The sequence below is a fragment of the Nicotiana sylvestris genome, chromosome 6 (assembly GCF_000393655.2).
Source record: "Nicotiana sylvestris chromosome 6, ASM39365v2, whole genome shotgun sequence".
NCBI lineage: Eukaryota > Viridiplantae > Streptophyta > Magnoliopsida > Solanales > Solanaceae > Nicotiana > Nicotiana sylvestris.
Genome location: NC_091062.1, coordinates 196211109 through 196227934, shown reverse-complemented (window position 1 = coordinate 196227934; position 16826 = coordinate 196211109). Strand labels below are relative to the sequence as shown.

The following is a 16826-nucleotide window of genomic DNA, read 5'->3' as shown; positions in this document are numbered from 1 at the left end:
ACAAGACTCTATTAGACACGACTTGTAGACTCCCTAGGATAGAACTGTTCTGATATCACTTTTGTCACGACCCAAACCTATGGGCCGTAATGATCACCCGGTACCTTACTTAACCGACTACCAACATAACATATCTTTCTTATTGTACTTTCATTGGCAAATGGGCCAAACGGGCCGTCATGGGCTAACTAGAATAAACATAGGGAATACTCAATATAGGACGAACCAACCTGATATAAAAACTTATACATGTGATATACGAGCCTATAAGTCCAACATAATCATTTGTAAACTCTAAACATAGGCTGACAAGGCCATATATGCATTCGTATACATGACATCTATCTACAAGTCTCTAAGAGTACACACTTAACATAAAGGTCGGGACAGGGCCCCGCCATACCAAACAATACACGTCTAAATCATACTGACCAAACAAGCAACTCCGGAGCAAATGGAGCGCACCAACACTTTCCGCTCAGTGGCGGAGCCACCTTATCCAAAGGGGTGTCACTTCGTCCGAAAAATTACACTGTGTAGTTTGGTAATTTTTATTTTATATACATATATTACTATATGTTGACTCCCCTTGACTTCTTCGTGTGTTTACTTCTTTATATTTTGACCCCCTTAGTAAAAATTCTGGCTCCGCCACTGCTTCCGCTGAGCTGATAGCCTACTTGAAGGACTCTCAACCTGTCTATCGGGACATGCGGACATGAAACGCAATGTCCCCAGGCAAAAGGGACGTTAATACGAATAATGTACCGAGTATGTAAGGCACATAAATAAGTACGTAAAAGACATGGAAGAAATATAGAGTAAATGACTTAACCTGTAAGTCTGAATAACTCTGTAAATCATGAATACTTTTAATGTCATGCATATATGTATGAATGTCATGTCGTGCATAGGTACATGTGTTCATAACATCATCAAGCCTCTAAGGGCATCCCATCATATCATCTCGGCCACTGCGGGCAAAATCATTAGCATATACCAACTGATCAGGTGGTGGTGCGTATATAACGCCACAACCTTTTCCTATATATATATATATATATATATATATATATATATATATATATATATATATATATATACATCGTATATAATGCCGTCTGGTCATGAGCCAATGTACATGTATAAATGAATGCAATGCATGAGAAGTATGTTAATAAAATCTCTCGGAACGTCTTAAGACCATTATACCTCTGATTAATATCATGAAACAAACTTTATCAACTTACATATTTTCTGAGACCCATGAACATGCGATAGAATTATAAGACATATAGGAATTCAAGAACATAGACATCTCTAATACTTCTATGATTCGAGGCATTTATGGAATTTGTGCATTTGCTCGTTTCGTTCGTGTCATATAGACCATGCCAAAAAGAAAGAAGAGATAGCCTTAACATACCTTTAAGGCCAACTTTTTACTTGTATCCATGAACAATCTCTTCCATGCCTCAATCATAATCACATAGCATGGCAGCTATTTTGGTAAGGCCTTGTAACAGAAGTTATTTAGAGGCTTTAGAGCATAGTGCTAGAACGTTTTCAAAGGTGGTTAATGTTCTTTTGCTTTGTATGATGTAAGATTATTGTTAATTGAATGAATTACACTAGCATTCTTGTAGTAGTATAGAAAGTGAGATAGTTTTACTTGTTTTCAAGTGCCATGATTACGTGTAACTCTTGTTGACACATGTGTTACATTTTAGATTATTATGTTGTCAAGCATCCACACCCACCTACTAAGCAGTGCTTAGTCATTACATGTGGATTAACGCCCATACAATTAAGAATTATCTCAGATTACTTAAAATACTACTCACTTTTAACATACCTTATACACCTTACTATCATGGTCATATGGTTCCTTGTATGGTACTAGTCCATAAATACCGGGTATTTTAGCTCGGGCCGTATTTTATCCCAAAATGCCTAACTTCGTCGAATCATTTTTTTTTTCAATTTGCTTACCCTCTCACCTTCACGAATTTACTTATCTCTTGTTTGAAATAGCATAATACTTATAATCCCAAAATAATCTTATTCCCGAGCTTACGATTAACTTACGATGAAACTTTAACGTACGAAAATGCGGAATTTAACACCTCATTTTCGAGCTTTCATCAATTTATTTATGGCGCACTTTCATGTATGAAAATATGGGGTGTAACAATAGTGCAGAGTTATCTCGTCAAAGCCCAAGAGCGGGCAAAAAGGTTCACCAATCAAAATCTTTGCTTTGTCCAACACCAAGAAGAAGACAAAGTGATGCTAAATATCCCAAAGCAGTACTTGTTTGCAGAGAGGACCCATGACCCTCGCTTGCAGCAAAAACGCATCGGACCCTTGTCCATCAAAAGATGCATTGGGAAATCCACATACCAGGTAAAGACTTCATCCTGGTGGAAGATCCATCCAGTCTTCCATGTCAACCGCCTAAGATCATTACATCATTTCGAAATACGCAAGCTCAAAACACAGAGGGGAACGAACCTCCAAGCCAACAACAACCTGATCAATCATCACCATGCAGGTAAGGCTTCGAGGATGTCACCAACTCAGGTGGGGGAGAATGTCATGAGTTGCTTTCCAGCTATGCCTCATGACCCCCTGGACGGGCCCCATGACGTCCTAGCAAGCCTCCTAATGCCTAGCGCCATGGTCGGCCCTGTGGTCTCGGCAGCGCCAAGTGACAAGCGCGCATGTGCCTCTGTCGCCCCACCGATAACTCTCGTCAGCGCCCAGCGGCTGGCAAATGCCAACAGTGCTTCACGCACAAATCATGATAATGCCAACAGCGCCGCGCGCACAGACAATGCTTCACGCGCAGATCCTGATACCTTTCCAGCGCCCAGCTTTAGTCCCATTCCAACAACGCCTCGCACACAAACCCTGATGCCAAGTACCGTCGCCCAACCGCAGGCAAATACAACAAGTGTCGTGCGCGCAAACAACACGACACGCGCAAACCTTGACCCGAAAGATAAAGTTGCTGCCATCGGACTTGTTTCTACCTTGTAATAAACTAAGTCCTTTTCATTGTGATTATAGAGTAGTTTCACTTCATTTTCATTCAGTGTGTTTCTCTAGCTTAGCTAGGTCAAGTCATGTAACTTTGGTTTATTTTTTTTAAGCATTATTAGGGGAATCAAGCAATCAAACATTTCAAGCAATCATTTCTCTGTACTGGTGTCTCTCCCCCTCGACACCGCATCCATTTGTAATAGCTTTCATTCATTAATATAATCACCAACTTTCATTCACAATTGCTCATTTCAGTTCTCTCAATTGCTCACGACATTGGTTTTCCCGTACGGCACTGACAATCTAGTCTAACATACGGAGGGATCTCAGTTGGCGGACAACAACCGTACTGACATCGATTGCTTAGTCTTGCGTTGCCCTTTCAAGAAACATCAGGAAGGCATTGCGTAGCAGACTGGATGTCGACTTGCTAATCAACCCCAAATAAGCTACCATTTGATTGAAGGCAATGTGAATCCGGTATTGACTTTTGTTCAATAATTTAAATCGTTACTGGACAAGTTGAAGTTACTAGATGGACTCAACATCATTTTGAATTTACAGGTTAGACTATTTGGAAAAGCAAACTCAAGTTTTTTTTTTTAAGTCTTATGTTAGGAAAACAGAAGTATTGCTAATCTTGCTATATGGGAATGAAAACTAAATTCCAAGCTATCAGAACCAGTAGAGATCAAGACTTTGCTCTTCCCCTTCCTAGTCATGTCAGGATCACAATTTCTTATGTTAGGATCACAACTCTTATGTTAGAATCGATTACTCCAAGACCAATCCTATGACTTTAACTCCTTCTCCAGTATGCATACTGTTAAATTTTCTGGTAATGTCAGTGGGACTGGGGCGATCAAATCATTGCCTTTGGGCTTTGGCATTTGTACGTTGGTCATTGTGTGAGTTAATTTATGAAATTTCTGTTTTCTAGTAACTTGGGTTTAACGAGTAAAAGAAAATATATATTATATAAATTACGTATATCGTCTATTGTACAAATTGCCTCCGTAGCATAGTGGTAGTGCGTTCGCTTCGTAAGCGAAAGGTCGCGAGTTCGATCCTCGCCGGGGGCTTCTCTATTTCTTTAAAGTTTTTGAAACAACTGAACTTTCAGTTGTTTAAGCACTAAACAGAAATATTTCCTTCTTAAATGCGAGATGCTCAACCACTTTTTTAAAAGGCTAGTCTGGGACTCGTCCCGGGGCGGGGCACTATCAAAACGCCTAGAGACTCATGTGTGGGGCTTAGTTCTCTGAGGCTTACGACCCCAAGCGCCCTAAACACGCTCGGGACTCGCCCAACATTTCTTATATAAATCATGTGTTGAATTCACTAATTTGTATTGTTAACTCTCAAAACATTTAACAAAATGAATGATTAAAGTTATTTTTGTTTATAGAAATATAAAAATTGTGAATAACTCAAATATCGAAATTATTGCATACATATTTACTAATTGAGAACATCGTAAGGGTGAATATTTCTTCTAAAAATAGATAACCAAAATTTGTATCTTTACATGATAGATCTTCATGTCTTAAATTTGTCTCTCAAAATTATCATACATTTTTTATTTTACTATTTAAAAATAATATTATATTATTCATGAAGGAGTAATATTTTAAATTACAGTATTGAAAATTTTATTGTGTATTTACTTTTAAAGAGGTAATATATGCAGTTTGATAATATTTTTTAAGAAATTATAATTTTTAATTGATTGAAAGTTAATAGGTTGGAGTTAATTTATATTTCGTAGTAACTTTAACAGTATTATTATTTATACTTGTAAAACATGCTAAATATTTTATTTTATATGAGTTTTTTTTAATTTTTTTAGTTTTCTTGAACTTCTAATGTATCTTTTATATTTTATTGTGTTATAATATTATATTATTAATTCATAAATTTAAATAATTAAAGATCCGTGTGGCTTACGCCTCATGTCTCGAAGCTTTCACTTCGCCCAATATTAAGTAAAACGCTCCGCCTCATGCCCTCGCCTTTTAAAATACTGTGCTTAACCACGAGTTAGGGTATGTTTGGTTAGTTATGTTGCTTGTGATTTTTCTTGGATACACTTTTAAAGAAAACCTACATAAGTTTGTTTTTAAATAATTGCACAAATTGATTTGACAAAAAATGAACTACTATCTTCTATCCCATTTGCAAAAATTGTTCTTGCTAAGTTCTTCTAGTGCTGCAATATGAATATGTATATTGCTCAAAATTTCAGGCCAAAAGACAAGAGTCTCGCGAGTAAACAGAACAAGTGACTAAACTTGCGTTAAATAACAAGTAGTATCCGATTCACCTTACATTGACCTCGGCTATTTTATTAAATAATTAATATCACTGGTCAATACTATGGGTGTGTTTGATACGAAGGAAAATATTTTCCTAGAAAATATTTTCATGGAAAATGAGTAGTTTTATCACTTATTTTTTCTTTTTAGTTGGTGAGTGGAAAACCTTTTTTGGAAAATATTTTCTAGTGTTTGGTTAGAGATGTAGAAAATATTTTTTTAGGAAAATATTTCTATGCTACTCTCCTCATCCACCCCCCCTCCCTCTTCCCCCAAGTCTTTAAAAATTCACACAAATCCAAAGGAACTAATGTGTTGCTTTACTTTTTTACGCAAAAATAACATAGAAATTTGTGCTCCATAACAAAAAAGAAAATACTCTTTTTTTTTGTTGAAAAAGAAAGTACTCTTTCTACAACATGAAAATAAAGTGCCCATTTATTGAAATAAAAGAAAATACTTATTTTATTGAAATGTAAAGAAAAATACTTTTTTTTACATCATGAAAAGAAAGTATTTTTTTTGTTAAAAGAAAAAAAAATACTTTTTTTATATCATGGAAAAAACTCATTTGTTGAAATAAAAAGAGTCTATCTATAACATGAAAAAAGTACTATTAATAATATTTTTATTTAGGGTGGGATAGTGGAGGCGTTGGGGTGGGGCTGGGGTTGGTGTTGAGATGGGGGTGGGAGTTGGGGAATAGGGAGGGGAATGTTGAGAAGGAGTTTTGGAAAATATTTTCCTCTAATTAGAGGAAAATGAGTTAATGAGGAAAATATTTTTCAAAATATTTAAGCCAACCAAACATGGAAAAATTAGGAAATATTTTTTGAAAACTATTTTTGTTCGTACCAAACACACCCTATGATGTAGATGAATATATAATGATAAACACAGGCGCCATCATGTCTGTAAATAAATCTATTTTGTCTTTAACATTAATTCTCCATGATAAATATACAATTTAGTTCCGGCCCCAAAGAGTGCCACCGTAATTCTATTTTGGAGATAAGCTATAGCCGCCATCTTTGCTCTTAATTCTACAGTATTATGATCATTTTCCCTCTGAGACTTGCTTGGCTATGAAACATTGTTGGGCAAAAATTACTTATCTTCATAGATTCCATTATTTTTGTATAGGTCCAAATTTGGACGACCACGATCACTATTGAGTACGACGAGGAACGAGGTCCTTACGATGTAGTGTCCTTTGGTCGTTATATAGGGTGACGGCCGACAGTGGTTAGCGGACGTACGATGTCTGCAGTAGTGTAAGCGTAGTAGGAGACAGTGAGAATATGCTTTTTGAATATTCTTTATGTTATACCTTTTTAGGGTTTAGAAAAGGATTGTCCCTTATAAATAGAGGGAGAACACTCTGTAAAGAGGGAGACTGAATGCAAAAGAGACAACCTTGCTTACTACATATCTGAAATCCATACATCATCTGCATTCATTGCAATATTTTTCTACATTAGAAGTTATCACATTTATGTATAATCATTTGGTTCCTAGGAAGTATCATTCACCTTATTCCTCTCTTGCATCATTTAATCTAGATTTTATTATACTTGGCTGAGATTTACCTCTTTATCTTCATTAATTGATTTAATAAAAAAAGTTTCAATATCTTTTGGTCAAACAATTTGACGCCGTCTGTGGGGATTTCTTTAGCTAAGATTTTAGTCTCATCTAGACCCTTAAAAGGGATAATCACCTATTCCTAGCTTTGCACAAATTAACAATGGCAGGAAAAGGAGATGCAAGACAAAAAGTAATAGTAGGCGTCACAACCAACCTCTTGAACACCATCAACGAAAACAACAGGGAAGATAACGAAAACGGGACACCAAACACCACACCCAAGGGAAACGCTTCACCTCCCCCGCACGAAAGCGTAATTTCTTCGCACGAGAAGGAAGCCTCCACATCTACAACAGGAGAGGCACCACCGACAGTGAGAAGACTGCTGGAAGAATGGCTAACAAGTACTTTGAACAACATACTTGATAAGCCCGCCCAAAGAGATAACGGGAATGTTGCACATGCAAATGTCACGACAAACGATGATGAGCAAGGTGCCCCCCGTACATGTAACACTCATGTTGCTAATGACGCTGGTAATGATACGCTTGCAGCCATTTTAAAGAAAATGGAGGAGATGGATAATGAGAATAAGGCACTCCGTGACCAGATGAAGGAACACAAAAAGGGTTGACAAAATATCAGGCGCCCCAAAGTTGTTGCCAAAACGGGACGTTGGTCGATTCATCGAGCAACCATACAATGAAGAAGTGACCCCCTACGCCATTCCAAAGACCTTCAAAATGCTGCCCTACCTAAAGATATATAATGGTACTACCGATCTAGAATATCATTTCATCCACTGCGTCACAGTCGTAAAAGGTAACGATCTTTCAAAAGAGCAGGTACCATCGGTGCTATTGCAAAAGTTCGGCGAAACCCTAACAGGGGGAGCCCTGACATGGTACTCTCAACTACCAGCACATTCGATAGCAACGTTCGAGTAAATGGAAGATAAATTTGTCACCGCCCATGCAGGATCCAAAAAGGCAGAAGCCAGGGTAAATGACATATTTGCCGTAAGACAGATGCACGACGAGGGACTCAGGGACTTCTTAGCTCGGTTCAACAGGGTGAGAATGAGCTTGTTGAATGTGTCAGAGGGAATGGCAGTAACAACTTTCCAAAATGCTAAACAGGAATGGGTCGAGAGCGACCAGAAAATTGCTAAGCAGACTCATGAAATACCCTCCAACCACTTGGGAAGAAATCCATAACGCCTACTACGCAGAGGTAAGAGCCGATGAGGACGACCTCAATGGTCTGTGATGTCAATTCAAACTTAAGCAAGGAAAGATCATCGCAACGATGGTCGAAGAGATTAGTCGGGGCCCCTTCTCGGTCGAGAAAGGCATCAACCCTACGTCAGGACGTCTGCCCCGCCTCCACCGTGGCACACAAATGCTCCTTCTCGACATGCATATCCATATCAACATGAGAAAGGTATGCCTCCACTCCTATCTGCTCACAATTTTTGTGTTTCTCCTTCAGAAATAGTGTACACACTAGTGAAACTCGGTACAAAGGTGCAATGGCCGCAAAAGAAGAAGTTCGACCCCAGCACTCGAAAGTCGAATGCTCTCTGCGAATTTCACCAAGAAAGGGGTCACAAAATCGAATATTGCATAGGACTGCAACAGGAGGTAGTGCGAATGCTAAATCAGGGAAACCTGAAAGAATTTCTGAGCGATCGAGGACGGGCTAACTTAGCCCGCGAATGATAACTAGGGATTTTAACGCATTTTATACTCCTTCTTTCTTATGCTTTGATTAGAAATTCATACAAAATAGTCCCAAAAGGCTTACAAGTTGTGCTTGATTGCAGGTTTGATCAACAAAGTGACAAAATATCAAAGATCAGCTCAAAAAGGAGTGAAACTTGCATAAGTCCCAAGACAAGACAAAGCTCAGGCAAAACAGGCCCAGTGCAGCCGCACACCATTCTGTGCGGTCCGCACTAGGGGATTCAGAGAGGTTGACATTCAGGCACAAAGGCAATGCAGCCGCACTAGGTTTTGTGTGGTTCGCACTGAAGTTAATGCGGTCGCACTCGACTTAGTGCAGTCTGCAGACCCAAGAATCAGAGAGATGCCAGTTTTGAAGTTTCAAGCCAATGCGATCCGCAGTCTATTTTGTGCGGATCACACTAGAAGCCTCCGCGGTCGCAGTCCATTCTATGCGGTCTGCATTGCCCAAGTTCAGAGAGCTGTATTTTCAAGTTCAGAGCCCTAGTGCGGCCGCACACCATTTTGTGCGGTCAGCACTAACCCCGCAGGGGCATTTTTGTCCAGAATTTTTAGCTTAGTATAAATAGCTTCTTTTCCCATTTTTAGGGTATCAGATAGTTTTGTAACGTAGGTATGCTTGTGGGTTCGACTTTCTTAGCCATTTTTGGCAATTTTATCTACTTTTCATCATTGAATCTTGTTATTTACCTTAGTGATTAGTTAATATGAGTTGTTCTTCATCTATTTCTTGTTTTTCTTCTTTAATTATGAGTAGCTAGACCCATAAGCTAGGGTTGTGTCTCAACCCCACTGTGGGTAATTGATGGGTCTTGTATTTTAAGGCTAGATTGACTATGAATGTTTGATATTTGGGCCAATTTCATGGTTAATTGCTGAATTAGTGGTTGCAAACACTAGTTTGTGTTTAGTTGACTAGGGCTCTTCTCGAGAAAGAGAGCCTAAATCTTCGAAATTGGTCCAACAAGAAATTGGGGCGCACTCAAAAGATTGATAGCCCCAATTAAAGGGTTAAACCTCGAGAGAGTAATACCCGACTTGACCCCTAGTTGCTTGTGCAAATTTGCATATCCAATTGGTCTTGAGAAAGTCAATTCGGGCAAAATCACTCGAACCACCGAGATGTGTAGAGCGGGTAATATCATGCAACGGTTATATCATACTCCCCAATTATGTCAATCGTGTCTTAGATTCAATTACCCGTCAATTAACCACCTAGGTGAAAGTCATTACCCTAGTGCCTCTTAAACCATTTGAACAACCCTTTTTAGTTTAACTCTTAGCTTAATCTAGTTGCATTTACCATTTGTATTTTGATAATAGTAGAAGTAAAAAGAAAACCCTAAAAATGAGTAATTTGGAACACTTACGCAACTCTCCACTAGATAGATACTCGATTCCAAATTCTAGCTCTCTGTGGAAATCGATCCCGACCCTAAAATGGGTAAAAGCTGCTCCGACCCTCTCTCGCTACTCAATAGTAGTGCAGAGTAGGCCGCCATCACTTTTTGGCGCCGTTGCTGGGGAGCTAACGGTTTTGGCTATCTATTTAGTTAGTTTTGTGTATTGTTCTTCTTTCCTTCTTTGTTACTTACTTGTTTGTGTTACAACTTAGGTACCAAATGGCGGCGGACAACGCTAATGACCCTTTTGGAAACGTAATTGTAGGGGAGGAGGTAGATGATGTCGGAGATGATGAGGTGCCTCTTGTACCTCAAGGACAACGTAGAGAACGCAATGCCAATGCTAATCCCAATGACAATATTCCAGACCCTCTTCCGCCACCTCCAAAAGTGGCTCCCAGAGTACTTCCGAACCAGGGCTATGTGAGTGCTATTGTCCCACCCCGAATCCGAGCGAGCAATTTTCAGATAACCAATGTGATATTAACCTTACTTGAGTAGCGTGGGTATTTCACGGGCGCTGCAAATCAAAATGCCTATAAACATCTCAAGGGGTTCGTGGATACATGCTGGGGGAGCAAGCAGATGAATGTGTCCGAGGATGCTATTAGGTTGATACTCTTCCTATTCTCACTTCGGGGGAAGGCATTAGATTGGCTCTAGAGACTTCCCAACCATTCCATCACAACTTGGGATGAGTTGGCGGATAAATTCATTGCTAAATTTTTCTTGCTGGGATATATGGCGGTATTGTGTGGTGAGATATTGGCCTTCATGCAAGAGCCCACAGAACCTTTGCATGAGATTTGGGAGCGTTATAGAACAATGGTGAAAGAATGCCCCAACAATGATATGACTGAGGCTATGATACAACAAACCTTCTACCGGGGCATCAATACAACAAATTAATGTATAGTGAACCAACTTGCTAGAGGCAACTTTATGAAGCTGTCGTATGATGAGGCTTGTGATATACTTGATGAGATGGCTGACATTTCTTCTGCATGGAAAAGTAGAGCAAATGTGCCCCAGGGTGACCCCACGGTTACTCATTTGCATAAAGAATTGCATGACCATGGGTAAGCTATAGCGGAGTTGACAACTACTATGAACCAATTGGCTAAGTCACAATTGCAACAAGTCCAAAACCCTCGCCAAGTGAATGCCACGGAGGGTGTCAATATACTTGTCAATAAGAGAAGGCAAAGAGGGCAACAAAACCAAGGGAATTCTGAGCAATTTGATGATGACTGTGATGGATTTCAAAATGATGGTTATGATGACCAAAGTGAAGAAGTTCAATATGTAAACAACTATCAAGGACATCGAGGCAACTCTTCCAACCAACAATAGTGGAGACCTCAAGGCAATTAGGGCAATCAACAACAAGATAATGGTAATTGGGGGAACAACAACCGAAACAACAACTGGGTCAATCAGAACAACAATCAAGGCAGCCAAGGGAATTGGAATGGTAATAACAACAATTGGGGTGGCAATAACAATCAAGGTTTATGGAACAATGGAAACCAAAGAAATAGGGGGCAAGGCTTTCAAAGGCCCCCAATTACCAACAACCGAACAATCCACTCTCATTTCTATCTCAAGGTCCTAGTTCTTTTGGCAATGATATGAGTAGAATTGAAATGATGTTCGAACAGATGATGATGAAGAATGCAGGTTCGGATGCACAGTTGGCTTCCCACAGTATCTCTATCAGAAATTTGGAGTTACAGTTAGGCCAAATCTCACAGTCTTTAAATACTCCCCTTAAGGGTGCTCTACCAAGTGATACGGTAGTGAACTCGAAGGGTGGAAACAATCATGTCATGGCGGTAATAACGAGAAATGGGAGAGGAGGTAATGTGAATGCCTCCAAACAAAAAAAAATCTTGGATGATGATGTTGAGTTGCAAGAAGATGAAATCCCTTTGGTAGTTGAATATGTGGTTGAAGAAAATGTGAACAACTAAGTGAGGATTGATATTCAAGATGTCGAGGTGGAAACTCAAAATGATGTGAACCCATCTAGGGAACACATAATAGACATGCCGGAGTTGGTTGTGCCTAAAGCCAAGGCATCTTTTCCAAGACCACCTCCACCTTATCCTTAAAGGCTCGCGAAGCAAAAAAATGATAATCAGTTTAAGAAGTTCATTGACATGATGAAGAGCTTGTCCATTAATGTCCCTCTGGTGGAGGCTCTTAAACAAATGCCGGGCTATGCAAAATTCGTGAAAGACTTGGTCACAAAGAAGCATTGGATAGAATGTGAAACTATAAAGATGACTCACCAAGTTAGTGCTATAGTGCATTCAATAGCCCCGAAGCTTGAAGATCCCAGTGCTTTCACCATTCCTTGTACCATTGGGAGTGCGGATTTTGCCAAGGCTCTATGTGATTTGGGAGCTAGTATCTATTTGATGCTCTACTCAGTTTTTAAGACTTTGGGTATTGGGGAACCTAGGCCAACTTCCATGAGGTTACAAATAGCGGATAGATCGATGAAGAGACCCTTGGGTATTATTGATGATGTGCTTGTCCGGGTGGACAAATTTATCTTGCCAGCTGATTTTGTAATCTTGGACTGCGAGATGGACTATGAAGTTTCTATCATACTGGGCAGACCTTTCCTAGCTACGGGGAAGGCATTGGTAGATATAGAAGTAGGGGAACTCACCTTCCGGGTGGATGATGAAAAGGTGTTTTTTCATGTGTGCAAATCTATGAAGCATCCCAACAGTACCGATGTGTGATATTTTGTTGACCTCGTCACAACAGTGATAATTGATGATACTAGGCAATGATCAATGTGGAGGACCCATTGGAGGCCGTATTGTTGAATCTTGATGTCAATGAGGATGCAAGCCGAGTGGAATGTGTGAATGCTTTACATGGAATGGGCTCTTATTCTTATGAGCCTAGGAAATTGTCTTTGGATATCGAGAATAGAAAGACTCCATCAACTAAACCTTCAATTGAGGAGCCTCCGGTGTTGGAGTTGAAACCACTTCCTCCACACCTCAGGTATGAGTTCTTAGGCTCAGATTCTACTTTGCCAGTTATTCTTTCTTCTTGCCTTACTAACATGCAAGTTGATGCCACATTGGCAGTGCTTCCAAAGCAGAAAAAGGCAGTTGGATAGACTCTACCTAATATTCGGGGAATAAGCCCCGTATTCTATATGCACAAAATTATCTTGGAGGGTAATACAAAACCTTCCTTGGAGAATCAAAGAAGATTGAACGAAGCAATGCAAGAAGTTGTGAAAAAAGAGGTGATCAAGCGGTTGGATGCCTGGGTTGTATACCCCATCTCTAATAGCTCTTTGACTTCACCGGTGTAATATGTACCGAAGAAGGGTGGCATGACCATGGTTAAAAATTCCAAAAATGAGTTGATTCCTACAAGAACCGTCACCGGTTAGAGGGTATGCATGGATTACCGCAAGTTGAATAAAGTGACCCGTAAGGATCACTTTCCTTTGCCTTTCCTTGACCAAATGTTAGACCGGCTTGCTGGGCGTGCCTTCTATTGCTTCTTGGATGGGTATTCTGGGTACAAGAAAATCTTGATTGCTCCGGAAGATCAGGAGAATACCACATTCACTTTTCCATATGGCACTTTTGCCTTCTCTAGGATGCCTTTTGGATTGTGTAATGCACCAGCTACATTTCAACGGTATATGATGGCCATTTTCACCGATATGGTGGAAGACATTTTGGAGGTGTTCATGGACGATTTTAGTGTTGTGGGGATTCATTTGATGAGTGCCTGAAGAATCTTGATAGGTTGTTGGCACATTGTGAAGAGACCAATCTTGTCCTCAATTGGGAGAAATGACACTTTATGGTGGAAGAAGGAATAGTTCTTGGGCATAAAATTTCAAAGCACGGTATTGATGTAGATAAAGCAAAGATCGAGGTGATTTCAAGTCTCCCTACCCTACATCAGTCAAGGGAGTCCAAAGTTTTCTTGGGCATGCGGGGTTCTACCGGAGATTTATCAAAGACTTTTCGAAGGTAGTGAATCCTTTGTGCAAGTTGTTGGAAAAAGATGCTAAGTTCGTGTTTGATGACAAGTGTATGCAAGCCTTTGAACTTCTCAAGCATAAGTTGACCACCACTCCTATCATTACCACGCCTAATTGGAGCTTGCCCTTTGAGCTCATGTGTGATGCGAGCGATATTGCGGTTAGGGCAGTTTTGGGTCAAAGAGTGAACAAAATGTTTCATCCGGTGTACTATGCGACAAAGACAATGAATGATGCTCAAGTGAACTACACAGTGACCGAGAAAGAACTTTTGGCTATTGTGTTTGCTATGGAAAAATTCTGGCCGTATCTTATGGGTGCTAAAGTTATTATTCATACCGACCATGACGCACTCTGGTACTTAATGACGAAAAAGGACTTCAAAGCTAGACTGATATGATAGGTCTTGTTACTTCAAGAGTTTGATTTGGAGATTTTGGACCGGAAGGGTAGTGAGAACCAAGTGAGGGACCACTTGTCTCGCTTGGAGGAGGAGGGGAGGCCTCGTGATGGCCTAGAGATCAATAATTCATTTCCTGACGAACAATTCCTTTTAGTGTTGATGAATGATATGCCATGATTTGCCGATATTGCTAATTTCCTTATGACTGGTATAATCCCGTGTGAGCTTTCTTCTAACCAAAGGAAGAAGCTCAAGCGGGATAGTTTGGATTTCTATTGGGATGAGCCGTACTTATTCAAGATTTGCACGGATGGTGTGATCCGAAGGTGTGTCCCGGAGAAGGAGCAATTGAGTATCTTGGAGGCTTTCCATTCCTCTCCCTATGGTGGCCATCATGGCGGGGCGATGACAACTTCTAAAATTCTTAGTTGTGGGTTTTATTGGCCAACTTTGTTCAAAGATGCGGGTGATTTTGTGAAGAGATGTGACGAATGTCAAAGAGCGGGTGGAATTTTGAAAAACGATGAGATTCCTCTCAATACCATCCTTGAGGTTGACATTTTTTATGGATGAGGCATTGATTTCATGGGCCCATTTGTTAGCTCTTGTGGGAACACTTACATTCTTGAGGCGGTTGACTATGTCTCAAAGTGGGTTGAAGCCGTGACTTTGCCCAACAATGAGGCCCGGAGTGTTATTGCATTTCTCAAAAAGAGCATTTTATAAGGTTTGGTACTCCTTGTGCAATCATAAGTGATGGCCGGGGTCTCATTTTTGCAATAAAGCTTTCGACACTTTGCTTTCAAAGTATGGTGTCAATCATAAAGTTTATACTCCCTATCATCCTCAAGCAAGTGGTCAAGTTGAAGTGTCCAACAGGGAAATTAAAAGCATATTGTCAAAGATGGTCAATGCAAATAGGACCGATTGGTCAAAGAAGTTGGATGATGCTTTATAGGCTTATAGGACTGCTTACAAGACTCCGATTGGTATGTCTCCGTATCGGTTGGTGTTTGGGAAAGCTTGTCATCTACCGATTGAGTTAGAGCACAAGGTCATGCAGGCTTTGAGGAAGCTAAATCTTGAGTGGGATGTTGCAGCCAATCTTCGTGTGGAGCAGCTCAATGAACTTGATGAATTTAGATTCCATGCCTACTCTAGTTCGTCCTTGTATAAGGACAAGATGAAGTACCTTCATGATAAATATGCTCGTGGAAAGGAGTTCAAAATAGGTGATTTGGTTTTCTTGTTCAACTCCCGGTTATGTCTGTTTCCGGGAAAGCTCAACTCAAAATGGAGTGGACCTTTTGAAGTGGTGTGTGTGACCCCGTTTGGTGCTCTTGATTTAAAGAACAAAAATGTGAAGTTTTCAGAGTTAATAGGCACCGGGTCAATCATTATCTTGGAAAAACTGATGACAACCACGTGGTGACACTTCTTTATTTCAAATGATGTGATGGCAACCTGCGTCAGGCCGCGACGTTAAATCAGACACTTCTTGGGAGGCAGCCAATGTGTTTTTCTTCTTGTTTTTATTTGATTTTCATTGTAGAGTAGGATTGATTTTTGGGCTAACTGGTTGTGAGATGTTATAGGGTTGTGTTGATGCAGTATAAGACATAGTGGAAAAAAATGCCAGGTCTCTGAAGTTGTTAATGCGGCCGCACTACATTTAGTGCGGACCGCACTGGTGAGGGTGAAATGTAGACCTCTCTGAAGTTTGCCACTGCAGCCGCACTATACTTTGTGCAGTCCGCGGTGGACCACTGCGGCCGCAGTCCATTTTGTGCGGACCGCAGTGTGTTGCCTCCTCAAGCTTGAATCATGCTGTGTTGTGCGGACTGCGGTCGATTTTATGTTTGGTGAGACTAGGCCCCATGTCCCTTTCTATAAATAGGGCCTAAAGCCCTCCTATTCAAACTTTTCGAACTATTGACCCTCAGAACCTTCAAAACACTGTTCATCATCTCGTTTATTTACAATTAACTGCTTGAGCCTGTTCATCATCTCGTTTATTTACAATTAACTGCTTGAGCTAATTCATTTCCATTACTTTTCACATCTGGTAACCCCTATATTCTTTATATTGTTTTAATTTTGTTGTTCTTCTTTTAATTTTTGTTTTTCTTGCTTATGTTCATGTTCTCCCCGTATTTCTTTAGTTTTGTTAGGTTAGGGTAGTTAATTCCTTAATTAAAGTAGGCTTAGGTTGTTTCAATCAATGGGCAATCAATTAGGGACTTAGATGCAAAAATTGGACTAAAAATCAAAATCTTGTAAACCCTAATTTAGTGC

At 40.0% G+C, this 16826-nt stretch overlaps 1 protein-coding gene and 1 non-coding gene across 2 annotated transcripts; both read left to right on the top strand.

Moving 5' to 3' along the window:
• Window positions 1-4055: 4055 nt before the first annotated feature.
• TRNAT-CGU (transfer RNA threonine (anticodon CGU)) lies at window positions 4056-4127 on the top strand. The gene has a single exon. It is a non-coding gene; the product is annotated as a tRNA-Thr (tRNA).
• An 8130-nt stretch (window positions 4128-12257) lies between these two features.
• LOC138871897 (uncharacterized) lies at window positions 12258-12851 on the top strand. Its single transcript, XM_070149819.1, has one exon. The coding sequence runs from the start codon at window positions 12258-12260 to the stop codon at window positions 12849-12851; it is 594 nt and encodes a 197-aa protein (XP_070005920.1).
• Window positions 12852-16826: the final 3975 nt, after the last annotated feature.

Bases quoted from the DNA above. Each gene is read 5' to 3' on its own strand.
- LOC138871897 (XM_070149819.1), top strand. From the start codon at position 12,258: ATGATGAAGAGCTTGTCCATTAATGTCCCTCTGGTGGAGGCTCTTAAA.